The sequence below is a fragment of the Cardiocondyla obscurior genome, linkage group LG12 (genome assembly GCF_019399895.1).
Source record: "Cardiocondyla obscurior isolate alpha-2009 linkage group LG12, Cobs3.1, whole genome shotgun sequence".
Classification (NCBI taxonomy): domain Eukaryota; kingdom Metazoa; phylum Arthropoda; class Insecta; order Hymenoptera; family Formicidae; genus Cardiocondyla; species Cardiocondyla obscurior.
In genome coordinates this window covers 2,751,048-2,771,517 of record NC_091875.1, presented here as the reverse complement: position 1 = coordinate 2,771,517, position 20,470 = coordinate 2,751,048, and the positions used below count along the sequence as shown (strand labels likewise).

The 20,470-nt window shown below is 36.1% G+C and overlaps 4 protein-coding genes across 9 annotated transcripts; 2 read left to right on the top strand and 2 right to left on the bottom strand.

Annotated features, from left to right (window-relative positions):
- The first annotated feature begins 150 nt into the window (after nucleotides 1-150).
- On the top strand, nucleotides 151-3,240 carry Snx1 (sorting nexin 1). Its single transcript, XM_070663969.1, has 7 exons — nucleotides 151-450; nucleotides 783-1,034; nucleotides 1,103-1,349; nucleotides 1,427-1,591; nucleotides 1,662-1,783; nucleotides 2,062-2,361; nucleotides 2,430-3,240. Exons 1-7 carry the CDS (start codon nucleotides 349-351, stop codon nucleotides 2,775-2,777), a joined length of 1,536 nt encoding a protein of 511 aa, XP_070520070.1. The 5' UTR covers nucleotides 151-348; the 3' UTR covers nucleotides 2,778-3,240.
- Nucleotides 3,241-3,312: 72 nt separating this feature from the next.
- LOC139106903 (deubiquitinase OTUD6B) lies at nucleotides 3,313-6,330 on the bottom strand. Its single transcript, XM_070663978.1, has 4 exons — nucleotides 6,103-6,330; nucleotides 5,568-5,973; nucleotides 5,281-5,500; nucleotides 3,313-5,144 (listed from the first exon to the last, which is right to left on the bottom strand). The coding sequence occupies exons 1-4, from the start codon at nucleotides 6,170-6,172 to the stop codon at nucleotides 4,959-4,961; spliced, it is 882 nt and encodes a 293-aa protein (XP_070520079.1). The 5' UTR covers nucleotides 6,173-6,330; the 3' UTR covers nucleotides 3,313-4,958.
- A 410-nt stretch (nucleotides 6,331-6,740) lies between these two features.
- On the bottom strand, nucleotides 6,741-16,386 carry LOC139106897 (RNA-binding protein RO60). Of its 4 annotated transcripts, none has more exons than XM_070663965.1 (9): nucleotides 16,271-16,386; nucleotides 15,176-15,391; nucleotides 14,743-15,100; nucleotides 14,277-14,503; nucleotides 13,742-13,947; nucleotides 13,553-13,673; nucleotides 12,931-13,334; nucleotides 12,657-12,813; nucleotides 6,741-12,575 (listed from the first exon to the last, which is right to left on the bottom strand). In XM_070663965.1, the coding sequence occupies exons 2-8, from the start codon at nucleotides 15,371-15,373 to the stop codon at nucleotides 12,684-12,686; spliced, it is 1,644 nt and encodes a 547-aa protein (XP_070520066.1). In that variant the 5' UTR covers nucleotides 15,374-15,391; nucleotides 16,271-16,386; the 3' UTR covers nucleotides 6,741-12,575; nucleotides 12,657-12,683. The 4 variants fall into 4 exon arrangements, with proteins under 4 accessions (XP_070520066.1, XP_070520068.1, XP_070520069.1 ...); XM_070663967.1 differs by having other exon boundaries at nucleotides 16,242-16,317; XM_070663968.1 differs by lacking the exon at nucleotides 16,271-16,386 and adding an exon at nucleotides 16,219-16,241.
- Nucleotides 16,387-16,762: 376 nt separating this feature from the next.
- Nucleotides 16,763-20,463, top strand: LOC139106896 (basic salivary proline-rich protein 2). 3 transcript variants are annotated; one of them, XM_070663963.1, is made up of 7 exons: nucleotides 16,763-16,862; nucleotides 17,125-17,296; nucleotides 17,462-17,538; nucleotides 17,616-17,697; nucleotides 17,835-18,042; nucleotides 18,204-19,396; nucleotides 19,501-20,463. In XM_070663963.1, exons 2-7 carry the CDS (start codon nucleotides 17,237-17,239, stop codon nucleotides 19,708-19,710), a joined length of 1,830 nt encoding a protein of 609 aa, XP_070520064.1. In that variant the 5' UTR covers nucleotides 16,763-16,862; nucleotides 17,125-17,236; the 3' UTR covers nucleotides 19,711-20,463. The 3 variants fall into 3 exon arrangements, with proteins under 3 accessions (XP_070520064.1, XP_070520065.1, XP_070520063.1); XM_070663964.1 differs by having other exon boundaries at nucleotides 16,853-16,928; XM_070663962.1 differs by lacking the exon at nucleotides 16,763-16,862 and having other exon boundaries at nucleotides 16,941-17,296.
- Nucleotides 20,464-20,470: the final 7 nt, after the last annotated feature.

Genomic DNA, 20,470 nt, shown 5'->3' with positions numbered 1-20,470 from the left:
AAAAAAAAAAATCTGTTTATCGTTAAACGTTATTTTTTATTTGCGTTCTTCTAAAAGGAAAACGGCCTTAGAAAATATTCAGCTAGAAGCAGCTAGAACGTTGCAAAGCGCAAGGATCGCCTTGAGAACGAAACAGACCCGCGGCAAGCCCGCATTGACAGTAGACACGCGCGAGATGAGAAAATTTTAGCGGGACGCACAGCAGTCTCCGATGCGGAAGCAGCTTGCACGCTTGCGTGGCGATACCGACAGCGATAATCGACGGTCGTCGGCGTAATCGTCGTCGGGGGGCCGATCCCGAGCTGAACCGTTTACCGTCGTTGACAGAGCTGGACAGAGCCGAGGAAGATGGCCGATATGACGGAGTCCCCGCCTCTGTTCGACAACAGCGAGACGAAGCTGGACGATCTCGAGGACGACGACGAGGATATCTTTGCGTCCGCGGTGCAGGTAACATGCAGTGGCAAGCGTTCGACCGCGCCTGGAAGTCGAAATTTCGCCGGTGAAAGGACACAAGAACGCGATGATTCTGTCCAGCCTCGCTGTCGCGATGCTGCGCGAGCGACCCGCGTTCGTTTGTAGTTTTAGTGACAAATCGCGACTATCCGACGTCCTTACATCTCCGAAAAACGCGTTTGCGTTATTGTTTCTATTGGCCGAAATGCGATTCTCTGTACTACCGAAGCCAGATCTTTGTAGCTCGTTATACCTCGATTCAACACGTCCTAGAGTACCTATAACAAAAATGTACAGATTTGTAAGCATCTTATTCGTTGTTGCAGGAACAAAATCAGCTGGAGGATGCTTCGCCTTACAATGGAGTGCCCAAGGTTCAGGCAGAACTGCCAAAGCTGTCTTTGCGAGACATGCCGGAAGAAAATTCGTTCTCTTCAATGTCCAGCCCAGCTCCGGGTCCCTTGAGTCCTCCACTAGGACCAATGAATACAGATATTGGAGATCTTCATGATGTTCCTATAAACGATAACGCGGATACTTTGTCCACTAACATAATTCATTCTCGATCTTTAGAAGAGGTAAGCATTATATTGCAGCAATATATATAATTGCAGTTTTAACCTGGTGTTATATACTTGTATTGTAGGTTCCAGCAGACACATCTGAAGTTTTCTTAAAGATCACTGTTACTTCGCCTCAAAAGATAGGCGACGGAATGGGTGCCTATGTCGCATACAAAGTTGAAACAAAAACAAATATGCTTATTTTTAAGAAACGGAACTTTAGTGTGATTCGGCGTTTCAGCGATTTTCTAGGTCTTCATGATAAATTGATAGAAAAATACCTCAGAAACGGCAGAATAATTCCACCAGCCCCAGAGAAAAGTGTAATTGGTAGGAATACCGAAATTATTGTTTAATTTATACATTTTAATATAAATATTATCAGAAAATGTAAATTATATTGATAGGAACAACAAAAATTAAAATGTCTGGGGACAAAAGTCAAGAGCAAAACTCGAGTTCCACTGAATTTCTAGAACGACGTAGAGCAGCTCTTGAAAGGTATTTGAACAGAACGGCCGCTCATCCAGTTTTAAGCATCGATCCTGACTTCAGAGAATTTCTAGAAGCTGGTAAATAATTTATTAATAAATTACACATTTTTTATAAATACTCCTAATCGATATTAATTTTTGTTTTTAGATGTAGAATTGCCTAAAGCTACCAATACATCCGCATTGAGTGGCAAAGGCGTAATGCGGCTTTTCAACAAAGTCGGGGAAACGGTTAATAAGATAACATATAAAATGGACGAGAGCGATATGGTGAGATTTCTTAAATGTAAATATATATTTCTTGCATGTATTTCCTATGAAGTGTCGTGAAAATATTTTTTGTTGCTTGCAATAGGAGGGTAAGGTAGGTCTATTTAAAATCGTCGCGTATGACTTCGTTTATCACGCGATTTATTTATTTAATTTTTATTTAACTCGCAAAACTATCAACTATAACATTTGATAGCAATAATGCATACTAAAAATTATACACACACACTCGTTACTTGAAAGGAAAAAATGAAAAGAACCGGATATTTATTTTGCAGTGGTTTGAAGAGAAAACTTCGCAAATAGATTCTCTTGATATTCAGTTACGCGCTTTGCATTCCGCGGTCGATTCCTTAACGAATCAAAGAAGGGAATTGGCAAACTGCACTGGTGCTACGGCGAAATCGATTGCTGTTCTTGGTCATGGCGAACCAGGAGCATCTCTTGGTAGAGCTTTGGCGCAACTGGCCGAAACTCTGGAAAAGGTGGAAGTGATCAGAAAGACGCAAAGCAACAGCGATCTCTATCAATTTGGAGAAATGTTAAGAGATTACGTCGCACTTATTGGTGCAATTAAAGTTAGTGTCTTTCATTTATAATTGTATTTGTATTCTCAATGTTTTCTACATACTATATTACTTTGCAGGATGTTTTTCATGAGAGAGTAAAAGTCTTTCAAAATGGGCAGCATGCCCAGTTGATGTTGAATAAAAAACGCGAGCAAAAAGCGCGACTCGAACAATCAGGCCGAACAGACAAGACGAGTCAAGCGGCTCAAGAGGTCATCGAGTGGGAGGCGAAGGTGGACAGAGGCCAGGAAGAATTTGACAATATCTCGAAAATGATAAAAGATGAGGTGGAACGCTTCGAATTAGTTAGAGTTCAAGATTTCAAAAAACAGTTAATTGAATACTTGGAGTCGATGCTGCAACATCAAAATCAACTTATTAAATATTGGGAGAGTTTCTTGCCAGAAGCACGAGCAGTGGCGTAAACATTCCGTTAAAAAGAAACGATAATACGATAATAAGGCCGATTACCTAACCTACCGTGTTACACGAAGGAAGTGACTTCTGTGATGTTCGTCAAGACAAGTTACTCATTCGTTACCAACGATTGCAACGTATCTTGTCGAGAGAATTCTTCGGCTTCGTCGAGAAAGGACAATCCAAATGTAAAATCGAAGAAAGGAGAAATGGAGAGAAAGCAAACATACGAAAATGCTGCTAGTTCATTAGCAGCACGATGATAGAAAGTATCTTATCCTAATTAGGCGAAGGTAACTAGAAATCTCAAATTTTTATTACATTTCAATTATTATCAATGTAAAATATATTAATTCTTTATGATTTATATCCACATTATATATACTATACATAACTATATGTATGAAATATTATACAATTTGTTAAAGAATGTTATTAAATAATAAAGATCAATCATGGTTATATAAATAAGTCTATACTTACTTTCTTTTTCTAAAACTCAAGTGCACTCGTCTTGCTTACTGGATACCTATTAGAACAACTGAAATAAACTTATTATGTGATACAAAAAAAAGTAAAATATAAAAAGTTACAGTTTTTTTCATTAAGCCCATAGTTTATTTTATTTTTTTTCTTAATCAACAAACGTGGTAGTGATTTGCTCGTTCAGTGTATGTATGTAGGTATATATTGAGCTGCATTTTGTGATTCTTGGATCGTAACTCATTCTTTCAAAATACGAATTAAAATATACAATTAAAAATCTGCTAAAAACCAGAGATTAATTTGCAAAAATTTAATTTAAAAAATATTCTTAGTCTTATCCCTTCTAAACCTAAAATTATATCACTATTTATTTTAATGTCCGAGTTTTTGAAACACAATTTTGGACGTTCCTCTTCGATCACATAGATACGATAGCCATTTGATATTGCGAAATGCGACAGTTATCACATTGAACACAGATAATACGCATAATAAGAGAGTAACGTACACATTATATTTAGACTTGAGGTAAGCCAAAAAACATCGAGTCTTCGTAGTTAAAGTATTTGCATTACTGCTGGCAGCATATTTATATTGTCCAATATTTTCAAATATCCGTTTGAAAGATATAAACGTAACGCCACGTTAATCTAACACAATTCTAAGTCGGCTAACTTATCGAAATATTTATATCGATTTTTGTACTGATATATTTTAAATAAATATATCTAATGACCCTACAATTCACATTCTCGTTGCATTTGACTAGCGCTAAATATGACTATCTGAAGACCATTTATTACAGGAAGATCATGCACAATAGTTTTGATATATTAAAGCCTAAGTTTTGATATGATAAAGCATACACTTTACAGTATACCAAACTTTAAGTGATTATATTTATTGAAAATGCGATAAAAATATATACTTTATAAATCTATAAACAAAAACTATTTTTTTATTGGAATTTACTTTGAACTTTTAGTCATGTTTAGCTCTAAATGTGCGCATCAAATGTGAGTCAGTAAGCTAGGACCAATAGAATATGTTTTATTGATGACCCATTGATATGTATTTCATTTTTAATTAACTAATAACTGTAAACAGAATTCCTGAAATGTGCGTGACCATTAAAATTACATGTGATCGATAACAACATTTTATTTATTATGTATTAATGCGTGTTTAACAAAGATAAAATTATGTCATATCGACGTCGTGAGAGTTTGCCGACGGCTTTAGGATTCCTTTAATACAACGCGTGAGATTTTTAATGTACAGAAAAATTAATTATATTTTACACTGAGTTCTTTAACGGTCACGGTACACATTTGAAGAATTTTTCTTATAAACATTTTATCAATAACCATCACAATAATGTAAAGTTTAGAAATGTAAATCTTATCGGAAGATTGAATATTTTGCTGGCAGCTTCTTCAAGATTTTCATGCATTTACAATAAAAGTATCTGTTATATTATTCGAAAATTTAAATACTAATTAAATTTAAAATATAATTATTTTATAATTATTATAATTATAATTTATATTAAATTTGTCACACGAAATAAATTAGTTTATTGACTGGCAAGAACATGTTCGCATGGAACATAATTATATATAATCACGATTAACTCTTCCGTTAATAATAAAAATTGAAGACTGTTCTTGCAAAATAACAAAAAAATTTAAAGAAAATTTTTATCAGCTCTCTTCATCCTGAACGGATTTTGTAACAGAATTGTAATGAGCACCTAACTCGTACATATGTCGATGATAAGTCAAAATAACTTTTTTACCTTTGCTATGTTCATTTCCAATAATGTAAGGCGCTCCTGTAGCTTGTATAACCTCGATCGGACATTTTAGTATACGTGATATTACCTGCAACTATAAATGAAAGCAAACCAATAAAATGTTTTGTAAGAAAAAGATCGCATATTACGTAAATATCTAAAAAATTACAAAGAAATAATTTCGAAATGGACTGATTTTTTTCGTGCATACGTCCAGAAAATGTATTTACCTCAACTGCACCACCCCAAGCACTGGTTTCAGCTACGTCATTGCAATACTTTTCATATTCCTCAGGTGTCAACAAATTGTCAGACTCAGGATTCGAAAGAAATGGCAAAAAATCGTTCATGTTTTGTCTCAAATAGTCAGCAGTCTTGGTTCTAAGGTCGTGCAGGCTAAGAGGCGTCTCTCCATTAATTTTAAGCTGATGTGCCACTGCATTGTACAAGCTAAAAATCAATTTTGTGTTATTTTTGTTTTCATAAAAATTTTTTAACAATACTTAATGATTTTTACCAGTGACCATCGCTAGGAATTTCATAGATGATTAAATTACGGTCAGAAAGAATTTTCTTTATGGCTTCTGTCTCGACATTTCTTTTGCCAAAGACATTGAGCGCCTCCTGCTCAATGATTCTCTGATTGCGTTCCTTTTCTGCGATCGCCTTCTTCTCCCGTCTTTTCTGGGCTTTAGAAACTCTGTGCGCTGCCTGGTCCGAGCAATTGTCCTTAACTTCTTCAGTCACCTCTTCGTATTCTACCTCGTTATCGTTCAGTGTAACATTGGCCAGTTTCCACGTGTTGAGCTCCTCTGCTTGGCGTTTCTCTATGCTCTCCTCTAAACGGATTATCTCCTCCGAAATCTCCTTCTTCTTCTTTTTGTCCCCTTTGCAAATCGACTTCTTCAGGATCTGTATTTGAGCTGTGATCCAAAAAAAGATTTAAATCACCTACTCCGAGAAAAGACTAATTTAACCTCAAACTCGAAGACGGCTTTTCTCAAAGAGATGCATTCAAAATTGATAAGATCCATTATACGATCTATGAATACCTTGAAGTTCCTTTCGTTCTTTTTTATGCTTCTGAATCAGTTCATCCTCCGTCAACGCTGCCTCTGCCATTTTAGCACGGATGTAATCAGATGTAATCTCTACGACCTGCCGCGAGAAGTAAGCAGTATTCCGTGACGTCACTGGACGTCACGAATGACGCAAGCGGCAATCGAACATTTTAAATATAATTTAAATATAATATACATTCGGAAATTATATATATTAATTTTTCAAGTTATTACTTTTTCGATACTATTTGCAAGTAAACCAAACGAGAAAACGTGCGATCAACTAAGTTGCAAAGAAGCCTTCCTCGGTGCCGATATTTCTTTATTAATTTTTTTCTTTTATTAAAAAATTATTTTAATAATCGAATGTAAAATATATTTAATCCTCAATTACAATAAAAGAAAAACGGTAATTTAATCATACGCCCATTTCACTGTCCAAAAAATTTAAATTAAACAAGATGGCATATCCGTCTGTAAATTACTTACATCTCGGATAGTATTAATTAATGGACAGTAAATTTCACAGATTCAAGAAAATAACGCGCGCAAAGCAGGCTTTGTTACGCTTATCTAAGTTAATTAAGACTTAAAATTCTAATTATCTTCTGGGATATAACCACGAGAGATCGTTTTGAGAAAATTTATTTAAGGATCCAGTTAATATCGTAACAAAAACAGTACGGAATTTGTAGACATAATCAATTCTCTATAATATCTTAATTTGCCTATTGTGTACCGAAATACAATCGTTAACAGACACGATGATAATAACATAATTCGCTCGTTCGGGTAAAACTCCGAATTCAATTTGTTCAGAGTAATTTAATCGCTGGGTTTTTTTTTTTACGCAATGTTTCACAAATTTTACTTAGGTATAAAAATAATATCGAAATTGCGCGACAAGATGTTCTCCGCGCGTGTACGTACATATACGACAGGATGGGGAAATTCGTAGGCCACGTTGGAAAAGTTGATAAAAAGGAATAATTATACGAATAATATAATTACGAAATATTTCTATGCTGGAAAAGTAAAAGTAAAATATCATTTTACTTTCAGCGCAATCATCGTACTGACGTGAGCTTGCTTTTAAAAAATTAAATAAATAAATAAATAAATAATTTTTATAACGCCCGAAGTAAGAACCTCTTGTGGTTTTTCAAAGTCAGAAAACAAGAATGATTGCCTTTGGAACTTTTCCCACGCGGCTCGTACGCGACAATTCATTCTACTTCAGTTCCCGCGGATTCCGATGTACCGTAAATTACAGAGTAATATATCGCTTTACGAATGTAATCTATGTAGTAATAATACTATCTTTAAACGAAAAACTCTGAGAAATCAATTCGCAGCGGCGTACAATTTCGGTGGCTGCGATCAGCACGTGTGAGAGTCTGAAAAGGAGGCGGTCTTGGGATCTTCGATTCATTTCCTGCCAAAAAGTTGTACAGGAAACTTCTTGAAAATCTCAACGCTCCTCTCACACTGTAAAAAATATTACCCAATACAGCGAATGTAAAATTGCACTGTAAAAAAAAAAAAAAAAAAAAATACACTTAGTAACTTTACACAAGCGATAAATACCGTAATTTTTATAAAACGTCTGGTGTAAAATTACAGGTATTACAGAGAACGTGGGTTTGTGCGCGTCATTTACTCCTGCTTCCTTTAACTTTAAAGAAAACCTCTTTACATTTAATAATTTTCGACAACAAACTACGGTTCTTTAAATGTAATTTAAATATACATTCGAACGTTAATTATATTCATTTCCATAGGAGCAACAATTAGGCGACAAAAAAATCTCTGTATCTCCGTTTAAAATAAGAATCACATGAACTTCCCGTATTCACACAATTAATAATGAAACTCTTATAACTATCGCTCGTGCATGTTTGCTAAATTTTTTCACAGTGCAAACTTACATCTGTTACAGTAATTTACATATAACTTTTTTTTACAGCACAGACATTCACATATGAAACGTAAAATACTATCGAACAGGTAGCAGTGAGTGAACGGTATTGTTTGCCTGTGAATCGCTTTTACAGGATTTCCGTATGTAAAAAGATAAGGCCAAAAGATAGGCATTCAGTGCGTGAATCACGAACCAGAAGGACAATTTCTCTTTCTCTCTCTCTTTTTTTTTGTTCTTATTTTTCGTCGTAACTCGCAGAGTTAGTACAATTCGCTTTTGCTATTTTATACTGAGAATAAGTAACGAGGTATTTCATTGCGGTTTGTACATGTAGAATTGAATATCGTTCCGTTCTTCGATTTCACTCTTTTCTCCTCCCTTTTTTTTTCTTTTTTTTTGTATTTTTGGCATTTGCATCGAAAACTTCGAACAACGGGCATTGAGCATTTCTTTTTGTCTAGTTTCTTAGTAGATCGTTGAAGCGACAATGTACTAATTATGGAATTATAAGTTTTGTTCTCGTGTATATATCCTAAGGAACATGGCGCTATTTCGTACTTATGTTTACGTAGTCAAGCGTAAGTCTGCATATGACTGAGAAGAAATGAGAAAGAAGGCTAAAAAAGAATTAATGGAAGTCCTACGAATCGTCCGCAAGTACACTGTAAAATTATAACATATAAATTAGCGACTCAACAATTAAAAAAAAAAAAAAATTTTCTACTGCAATAGATGTAAGATCTAACTTAAAAACTCAGTAAATACACACAAATAATAGTTATAAGAAATTCATTATTGCACGAGTATAAAATATCATGTAATTTTACACACAACGTTTATAATATTACATGAATCCCATATTCACGGAATTAATAATGAAACTCTTACAATTTATGTGTAAGTCTACCAAGTTTTTTTACATTATAATTTTGCGCATCTATTGCAGTATTACTATTGAATATTAATTTTCTTTTTACAGTGTATGAGCAGCAGAACGTCTCTCCCGGAAAAGGGAGAGATCTTCGGTCGCTGAAAACGTGCGGAATCAAGTTAAACAATTGTTGCGCGAGCGACACTTTGCTTTCTTTCATTTTTTTTTTTCTTTCATTACTCTTTTAACTAAAACACATTAAAATGCCGCTAATCAGAAATACAATAATATCTCTGCTAATCCTTAGTCCTATACAGATTTGCGATCGACCGACACTTGCTCCGAGACGGTCGATGATGCGTGTCCAGCGGCGCGTAAAATATGAGTATCGGGTTTAATATCGTTCATGCTTCCTGGTCGAAATCAATGGTCGGTCCGGAACCTCGGAGAATCGTCTTCGGCAAGGAAGCTGATTTGTCCCCGCTCTCGGTATCGCGAGGTAAAAGGATGTAGCGCGATTGGGACGCGGCTTGGATGTCCCTCGGCTCCTCCGCTACGTCCCTCATTTCCCATATCCATCTCCCTCATCTCTTTTTTTTTTCTTTTTTTCTTTTTTTTTTTTTTTAATAACTACATAATGCGGAATTTTCTATTTTCCATTCTCTCTCTCTCTCCCCTTTTCTCTCCTTACGCGGTAAATATTTTCATCTTTTTTTTTTCTAGCATGAACACATTCAACATATTGTTTCCTTTTTTTTTCTTGTTCAATTATGCAGCACATCCTGAAATCAACGAACTGTGAAATAACAGCGTGGAGAAGTGATTCTCTTCAGATTCTGGCTGTACTGCTTTCTCTCCCTTTCTCCTTCCCTCCCTTCTTCTCTATTTTTTTTTTTTTTTTTTTTTTTTTTACTTTTTTCCATTTTCTATTTTTCTCTCTCTTCTGTTCTCTCCAGTGCGCCAGTCTATATCATATCTCGGACGTATATATTCTTACAATAATAGTATTAATGAATACATATATCTGCGTGCACCACGAGCGGAAAGGATTCCGGATTTAGATTTGCTTTTCGAGTCTCGTGGCCCTCGACTATTCAACGTTACAGCTAAATTTAATATATTATAAATAATATAATTTCCGCGCGGCGCTAATTGCGATTGAAATGGAGATCGGGGCTCGTAACTACGATAGAGATTATTATCGGGGATTGAGATTTTTTTTTAGAATTAATTTGGTCGACTCTTGTAAACGTCTGTAAAAAAGAGCTTAGACGAAGTGCGGGGAATCCTCTCCGATCGCAATATCGCTCCCATACATATACAAATACTTGTAATGCCTACTTGCTAATGCTAATGAATACATTGAGCTACTATATATATGATCGTAGCGTATATACTCTTAAAATTCTTGTTTAGTAACTAGACATTTCGTTTCTGAAAGAAATTTTTGCCTTCGTGCCGAAAAATTTTTTTTTCTCCCGTAAAAAAATGCGCTAGAGATCAACCTCTTCCTAACACTGAACGTTTTAGACACGAGATGTGTGCAGCAGGTGTGTGGAAATAATTTCTCTAAGCGCGTGAATGCTCGCGAAAACACGAAGTTCGAGTAGGAATACAGTCCAGAGTAGATTAGACTTCACTCCTGATAAATTAATCGTTTATATAGAACTCTCTGCGGGACGCTGCGCAAACGAGATTAACAAACATTCGCAGGTGAATTTTTCTTTAAAATATATCTCTTAAAAATAAACCTATGTGTACGAATACGGGTCTTTCGCCAAGTTACAAACGCAGTTCTACTTGAAATTTCCACATGGAAAATTAGTATGCGCTCTAATTGCTATATACAATCTTGAATACAATCTCGAAACGCATATGTTGTCTGACAAACATAGACTCACTTCTCTGGTTTTTCACTTTTTGAAAAAATTTAATTTTAATTGCCAGCCATATTTTTGCTAATTTTATTTTTTAAGAATTTGAATTATTTAATACATATTAGACAATCTCTCGGAGACTTAATGGTAAAGCTAAATTTTTTTTTCCACGCTTAACTCGTCGAAAGTCTGACTTGAATTAGTTTGATTTCATCAGGAGCAAAATGCATATTGCTTAAAGAATAATCTACTTATATATCCTTTTCGGAACACTGTCTATTGAAATAGAATTTACGTTAGTGGCCCCCGATTCGCAGATTACCGGGGACAGCTGCAAAGAACAGGTGAATAGTTAAGCACTTAGTTCAAATTTGTTTCGAAGACCTGAGAGTTTTATCCACGCTGTACTTTTTAGCGATGTGTGTGAAAGAGGTACGTGCTTCCGTGGTCTCACGCGAGAAACGAGGGAAAAACCCGACGACGACGTAATCCGCGAATCGAAGGCCCTTTCTTTTTTCTTTTTTTTTTCTTCTCGAGATATGATACAAAATTTTCAACAAAAAAATTCGTGCGCTAATTCGCGCAGAGACTCAACAAATATTAAACGCGGTGCGCTTCTGGCCGCGTCACTTAAATATCATTTCCCTAGTTTGAACAACAACAATGTATCTCGTATCACAGTATTATTCAGTAGTGTATTTAGTATTTGTCTCACGTTCACTTTGGATATGGCAAATATGAGATAGTAACAGTAAAATTATACTAATGTAAGTCTATAACTCTTTGGGGCTAAATGCATATCACAGTGGGAAAATTTTCAACGTTCCTATGTTCACCATCTTCTACGTCATCCGCTTTCTTCTTTCTTTTTTTGTCTTTTTCTTTTTTACTTATTTTAGATTATCATTTAACCGTCCAGAAGCGCACCGGTCTCAGAAGCGTGTCACTTTTTTTTCTTTAATAAGGTCACGTTATCTATACGCATTATTACGAAGCATCACCGCCAACCAGAAACAAGCAAGCAATTAATAATATTAGATTAAGATTTCTTTTTTTTTTTATCATTAGTCAAAAAATGCACCGTATGTTACTCGAGATACGCATTCCCGTATCCGCTATGCAGTCTTATCCTAAACTTTTTTATTTTCTTCGCTGCGTAATGCACTAATGAAACATAGGGCTATTGAATTGTACTTCTTTTTTCTAGCTTTCGAAACAAGATTGTTCACAGTTGCATATGAAACTTCGGGTTTTCAATAGTCTCGCAGTCGCAAAAACTACTTTGAAAACTAAATAACACTCGCAAGTCGTTCCCATAAATGTTATAAAAATTAAGTAAGATTTAAGTTAGAAACTTAAGATTTAAATAATCCTCGGTCTCTGAAAACTAGAAAGAGACAGAGAAATTAATTATGATAAATGTTAATGATAGAGTTTTCTTAACTAGGCTTTCTTCGCACAAGCCGCAATAAACTTTAAAAAAAATGCGACTACGTGCGCATAAAAGTTGTATACTTTTTTGGAAGAAAACGAAAATTAATATGCAGACCGCGCAAGTACAAAAGTTTGAAATGTTGGTTTATAAGAACGACTTTGCGAAATGTGTACACTGAAAGTCGCTCGTCGCAGCAAACGTTATATCTGTCTTTCAATGTACAACGATAAATATGTATATGTATATACGTACATATATATATCAAATAAAAAAAAAAATCTCTTTTAAAATTATTTTAAAACTTTAATAAAATATTTTACTGACCTTGACTTCTTGAAAAAACATGATTTGAAGAGTTTTCTGTAAAAATACAGTACGAAAAATGTTAAAGTGACTTACTAATCAATACATCATAATTATCCTTAAATTGACACTACTTACTAACAAAGATTTAACTCGTTCTTGTATTTAAAATAAACCCATAGCGAATGCCTGGATAACATTAGGTACGGTAGCATCAAAACCGTTGATCGTCAGGACATGTCGGTTGTAGTTTTTAAGATATGGTGAGGAAGAGCATAAAGCACAAGTAATCAGTCTGCAAAAAGACCACAGTTTTTTTTTTTTATATATTTGAAGAGTGTAAAATTAAAAAACGATTTTTTTTTACTAATTCCTGTTTTTTCAATTTAAGAAATTTAAATTAAGTACTTACTTTGTATTCGGAAGGTTCATGAACTCTTTGTACGCTATTAGACTTTCTTGGGATTCATCAAGCTTCATAAATATTTGATCCATAATGTTGATAAAGACATCGTACGGGCCAGATTGTTTTTTGGCCCACAAGATCGGCCTACTTGTATTGGTACATCCCGTAGGCATCCCCCTTAATGTTTTTAAAACATCGTCGAAAGAGGCTGTTTTGTGAATATTCACTACATAAATTCCGCTGTTCTTGAATGTCGCTATGGTAATGTCCTCTTCAGACCGTAAAAGTAACATCGTGATCAAAGCAGCCGATTCCATACCGCTCATACTACCAGTCTGCCAGGTGCGTGCATCCATCGGTTTGTTCGTGCTGATTGTCACTAAGTAGCGCAATTTTGTAGACCGTATATTCTATAAATAATTGCAATAATAAGACAAATAAACTAAATAATATTATCTGTTGAAAACAACACGTTTTTTAGTTTCATTAATTTTTATATTATAAATTTTATAAAATATTGAGTTTATCGTAATAAAAATAAAATTTATGATTACTAAATGGCTTAATAATTTATAAAATAATTATATATATATTATATATACGTATATATAATATTTAAAAAAATTACTTTAAATGAGAGAAGGAATGCCTTGTTTAGAGCTTCTATTATTTTGACATTTGGCTGAAACTTCGGTGTCAGAGATTTCCTTGCTAACTCTCGAACTTTTCGTTTTTCATAGGTTAGACATCTTAAAAATGCATAATGATCAATACGATAATCTTAAATAATTTAAATAGAATATTATTGCGTACTTACTTTTCCGAACATTGATAGTTTTTGAGGGTAATAAAAACTAATGCTGGATGAACTTTACTAGCTTCAATATTATGTGAATCAGTAAGTCGTTCTATTACTTTGTCAACTATTGGATCGTTGGGAAGGAGAAATCCAAGATTTTGAATTCTTAGCAGGTTGTTTAGAAGAACACCCACATCCATTGATATTAACAATGAATGCCAAACCTATGTACAAAATGTTATGTCAGTTTGCTGAAGTCAACTCTTTATACATTTTTTTATATTTATAAATAAAAATTTCTTTGTTTATATCGTAATTTAAAATTATCAAATAACTTTTAACAATTCTATTTTTAAATAAGATAATTTTTTTTGTATATTTAACAATTTTAATCTGATTTTTCGCAATTAAAACAAAGCTTAGAATTATATATTTTAACAAGCAATTTTAATGTTCGTTAAACGAATTGTGTGATTTCTATTTTACATATAACTTTATTAATCTTTACTGAAAATTAACAGCATAATAAAAAGTAGTTTGGGAATTTTTATACCTCCTTGGATTTTAGTAAATGTCCAGGTACATGATCTAAAGAAAAGCCAGAAGTTTCCAGCAAAGCGGCAGCTTGAACCTCATCTTCACAATGTTTAAACAATTCAACCTCTTCCATATATTTCAATATTTTATTGATGTCAGGAGTTTCTTCCAGCTCGTCAATAGTCACATCAGTTTTGGTCTTATTCAAGCCATGTATTATATATTTTAGTATAAGTTTACTTTCTGATAAAGAATAAATTGCCTGAGTCATTTTTATCATTAATTATAACAAATATTTATAATATAATACAAATCCATTATATCTCTGTAAATAATGCTACGTTTTTTTATTACGAAATTATAACAATATTAAATAAATGTAAAAAAATAAGCACAAAAAACGAAATTAATTAGAAAATTATCGTTAAAAAAAATACGATGTGGATAAGACGGACTTGTTTTTCTCAGAAATGATGGCTCACCTGGAGAATTGCCCAGCGGATGACCCATTTTGACAATGTCTTTGTGTTTCCAGCCATACCTGCTTCTATATTTTGTGACACACTCGATAAAATCCAATGGTTTTTTAGATAGATACCAATTATTAATAGCTTTCCTTAAACCATGGCCCCATCCTTGTGTGCCATAATTCAACTCTTTTTCTCTGCACAATTTAGAGACAAATTTAACAAAAAGAATAAAATGTGGGGTAGATGCACAGATCTTTTGCACACTTTCATATGCTGCATGACGCAATTTCTCGCTTTTGGTTTGCCTGCAGCAAACAGCGAGAGCAAACACCAAAGCTTCTGGGTGTGTAACCAAATTACTCTCAAATGCCTACAAATAGTTTAACATTGAAAAGATATAATTATTATAAATAATTTAATTCAGCTTATATACCAGTATATTTACTTTTATGATGAGTTGAAGGGGTACCAACTGTTTCTCTTCATTTTCAGCAAGTTCTTCTATAGCTAGAACATTCCTGACTATAAAGTAATGATGTGCAAACCAGTATCCAGGCTGATAGTTGGGATAACTTTTGCCGATGTGCAGAAATCGTAATAAACGTAATTCGGGGGGATCGTTGCTATTGCTTTCTGTTTCCATTTCCTAACAAAAATATGCCTGAAACAAATACATAAAAAAAAATTAAATAATAAACTATGAATTTTTCAAGTGTAATTATTAATTAAAGTATTATTAACATTTTTTATGAGTTTATTTATGTTAGAAAAAATTTAAAACTTAAATTACATCACAAGACATAGGTGTAAGTGAAGGACATAAACATTACTTTTGTAAACGTATAAATTATGTAAAGAGAATGTGACTTCTAAATACAATATAATAATGATTGTTTACATTTGAGGAGAAATGTGCAAAAAATTTGAAAGTTATACCAAAATATACGCCGTGTCGCTCGGCAATAAATCGCGGGCGCACACGCAGAACGGCACTCTTTAAAAAAAAACAAGCGAGCGTTTAACTTGGGTCACGAAAAGCGGTCGGTTCCGCACGTTTCTCCAACTGGACACCTGGCTGTATTTTGAATTTCCGCCTGAATGAATCACGTTCGAAGGGTGCTCGATTCGCATTATTTAAGTGACCCATTAACTGGATCGCGAATTCAGTCGCGTCCGACGCGCACACACACACCCACGCATGCATACGCGACAAACGGCTATGCACGCAGCCAAGCGTCATGCAGCATGCCCGCGCATGAGCGCGGATTTCTTCGCGAGGATCGCGCGTATCACCTGGCTACCGGATAAGGTAACGCGGAGATACGCAGAAGAGTGGTGCGATCTCTCTCTTTCTCTCTCTCTCGCGCGCGCACGCACTCACGCACGTATGCATGAGTGCATGCACGCATCCTAGCACGGTGTGAACGGCGTCGCGACCCGTCGGGGAGAAGAGGAGCAAGGTTGGCGGCGAGTCGAGTGTGCCCTTACGAAAGTCACAGTCGGCTCCTCACCCAGTCGAGTTTTCCATGCAGTGGTTTACCTCCGCGTCAACGTGGACCGACGTGCAAAGCGATCACACACAAGAGGAACGAACGGCGACTGACGGCGACGACGATCGCGCGATGACGTGCGGGTGCGCATTGACGCAGAGAGCGACACACCGCAGCGACGGCCCGTACTGCGTTGCGGTAGTCGCGCACGACGTTGGTATAACAATATACTCGCAAGGTATTTGTTCTTTTTTAATTGACATTTAAAGACGTGAGAACTAATCTTGCACGCTTTTTCTTGCAGTCAATAATGCGTATGCATTTGGCATATTACATCGTTTCGAGGATCTAATTTCTTTATGACGCTATCAATCGTAATTTTCGTAAATTTAAATTGGTGAAAAGAAAATTGCTCGCAAAGAGCTTTTGTGCAATTATGCAGTTTATCGTGTATCCAGTTTCTAATTTAACATAAAATCAACCTACGAAGACTTTCCGCCTCTATTCATATTCGCGGTTCGTAACATCCGGTCCGGCTAGTTTGCGGGTATGCCGCTGCGTAACGCTGCTACCCCAAGCCTGTTTCAGAAGCTGTCCGATCTCTCGTGTCACTCAACTCGGAAACTGGATGCACTTTGCGAGGTAATTGACGATAATCGCCACACGCGTCAGCTACGCTCCTGCAAAAATACGCTACACGCACGACTGGTTTGTGGTTAGATATACATATATACATATATACACGCGCGCGTGTGTCATAACGCAAAGATCGGGCGCGAAAAAAAAAAGATCCCCGCGACGTTCCCGGCGGTCCCGCGCGAATAATCTCGCGCCTCGAAGCACCGCGGAAACGCGCACTGAAAATACAACGAGATGGACGCACCACGCTTTAAGGTATTTCCAGGTAACTCCCTACGATAGCGTGGTTCGTGACAAAGGACTAACGCCTTTCGGAGAACGATCTGATCCTTCCCGGTGAGATCTGCTTCACGTCGTGACGAGTTGTCGCTTCGAAGATGTCCGTGACCTTCGCGCAACGCGGCAGGCCACCTCCAAACCCTGCTCAGATACAAAAGGTAAAGAATTAGCAGTCTTTTTGTAGAAGAAAGTGTAAAAAAACTTGTGCCTGTCATACTTTGTTTATGACCAAAAGCCATGATGTGACATATATTTTGTCAGCATTCTGAATAGTTACGTATGCGTGTTTGTTATATTTTTTTTTTTTTTTTTTTTTTTTTTAGATGCTCGACGAGAACAGCCAGCTTATACAGATGATTCAGGAGTATCAAAACAAGGGCAAGGCACAGGAATGCATACAGTAAGAGTTTTGATCCAGCAGTTATACATTTTTAAGTATCCTATGTAATATTCTAATTTGTTAAAAATATTTTTTAGGTATCAACAAATGTTACATCGTAATCTGGTATATCTAGCATCTATTGCTGATGTAAACCAGAATCTTCAAACTTTATTACCTGTAAGTAATAGATCTTAACACAAAACATGTAAAATATAATAAAACTTTATTTTTTAAGTATTCTATTTAACATAATTAGTATTAGTATTAAATAGAATGTTTATAGTTATAAATTTTAATTATTATTTTGCTTTAAGCTACCTCAAGGTATTTCTAATGGGCCTCAACATGGCATGATGAATCCACAAGGGCTTCCAAGTGGTCCAGGTGGTGCAGCTGGTCCTGGGGGTGAAATGCCACCAAATACACAGCCAACAATGCCAATGTCCACATTTAATCAAGGCCAGCCAATGGCACAAGGATATCGTGGACCTGTGATGCCTGGCCAAGGCCCTGCAATAAATAGTATGTTATTTTTTAATTTAAAGTTTTAATTAATAAAAAGTTTTTTTTTATTCTAATTTAAATTAATTTAATAACTAATTATATACTAATCTAGCTTGGACAATTGTAATGTCTCTAACATAAATTATTATCAAATTATATCAGTTTTTTAACACTTATAGGGCCTCCAGCTGCACCAGGTCCGCAACAGTATAGAGGTCCTCAAGGTTATCCTCAACAACCTTCTCAGCAAGGTTATCCTACTCAATACACTGGGCAGAATCCTGGCTCAAATTACCAAGGTCCACAAGGATCTGCTTATACTCCTGGCCAACCAAACCAATACGGACCACCAAATGCTTCTCAGCAGCAAGGATACAGTGCAGCAACACAGCCAAATTATGGTCCTCCAACTACAGTGAACAGTTATGGTCCACAACCAGGTGGTTACCCGCCTCCAGGCACTCCTCAACCACCTTCTGGATATGGGCCACCACCGCCAAATCAACAAGGCTATCCACCTTCAAACGCTTCGCAGCAAAATTTTTCATCAGGTAGTCAGCAACAACAACCAGGACAATATGGCAGTCCTAGTCCACAACCAAATTATCAACAGCCTCCGTCCCAAGCGCCACCTCAAAACGCATACGCGGCTGGACAGCCCGGAAGTTATCCTCCTCCTTCTTCACAAACGTACGCGAATAATGTCCCACCGCAAAATTACCCACCACCTCCCACCACTAGCGCGACTCAACCCCCACAACCTGGATCTCAGCAAAACGCGGGTCCACAACCTAATTATGTTAGCCAACCAAGTCCAGGTCCTGGCGCGACGCAGTATGGTCCTGCCTCTACATCTCCACCATTTAGCACGTCCTCCGCGACCGGTGGTAATACATACGCCCAAAGCAGTCAACCGACAAGCACACCGTCTGCCTCAACGCAGACGTATCCGCCGAATAGCGGTCCACCACCGACGTCACAGGGTGGAAGTTATGCACCCCCAGTGCCACCGGCCCCTTCTGGATATCCCGTTCATCAAGCACCACATCCGACATCGCACCCCCAGCACCCACCACCACCACATCAACCACCGCACACCCCGCATCAGCCACCTCACCAGCCAACTCATCAGTCATCCCATCAACCACCCACCCATCAATCACCCCATCAACCTCCACAACAATCTCAGCAGCAGTCGCAAACAGCTCCGCAGACACAACAACAACCGTCTCAGAGTCCAGCTCCGAGTGGATTTCAACCGCCGTCTGGTGTACCGCAAGGTCCTGCTCCACCGCCGGGCCCTCAACAACAACCTACCTATGGACCGACTACAACGCAAACATATGCACCAACTCCAGGAGGGCAACCACAGGTGTGTAATAGAATTTTTTATAATTTGTGTATTTTTATTCAATGTTTTTTATAGACACTACTGTATCTCTTAATATTAAAAATTTAATATATACCGAATTACAGATTTATAGTCCTCATCCGCCACAAGGGGGACAGCACTATGGACATCCTCAGTATCCTCCTCAGAGTTATCCCCCACCACCAGCAGGACAAGGATATCCTCAATATCCTCCTCGACCACCTGGGGGACACATGCCTCCTCCACCTGGACCACAAGGACCACCTCCGCCTAACCAATATGGAGGTTACGGTTATCAGCCACCTACACAATAAAATACATTAATAACTCTTAAATATACGTAAAATTTAAATTGGTACAATTTCGTGAATATTTTTGTTTCTTTATTACTTTCTTATGTGAGTACACTGAAAGGCAGATATGACATTTGCTACGACGACGGCGGCTAGCGTACGTGACCGCCAGGAAATCACGTATGCTAACCGCCGTCGTCGCAGAAAATCTTATATCTGCTATTTGACATACATTAATTAATATACTTTTAGGTCAATTCACAATATTTATTTAGATATTGTGAATATTTATATTAATATGCATATTTGAATATAAAGGGTTCAGCATAAAGGATGAGATCAGATTAAAGAACTAAGTAAAGAATTTAATTTAACTTAGTCTTGTGTTAAGATTGGCAAAAAAAAAAAAAACTTAGGGCAAAATTATATATAAATTATAGAAGATGCTTTAAAAAACTCCTAATTGGATTCAGATTATTTAAAGTGTTTTTTGATTCTTAATATTTACATATTTTTTAATGTGTGATGATATAACTACTTTATATATAATTTTGTTTTACGTTAAATACTTATATACGATAGAATAATGAATCTTTTTATTTTTAGCTATAGATCTCGGTGAAAGAAATATGCCAAAATATTCCAAATGGCTTTTAACTCTTGTGGCGAGTCTTCTAATACGAAAAATTATAACACGTATAGATACTATCAACAAAGATATAATTTGTTTTGTATTATTTTTACAAGCTAAAAAATATAAGTATCACAAACTTATTGTGTT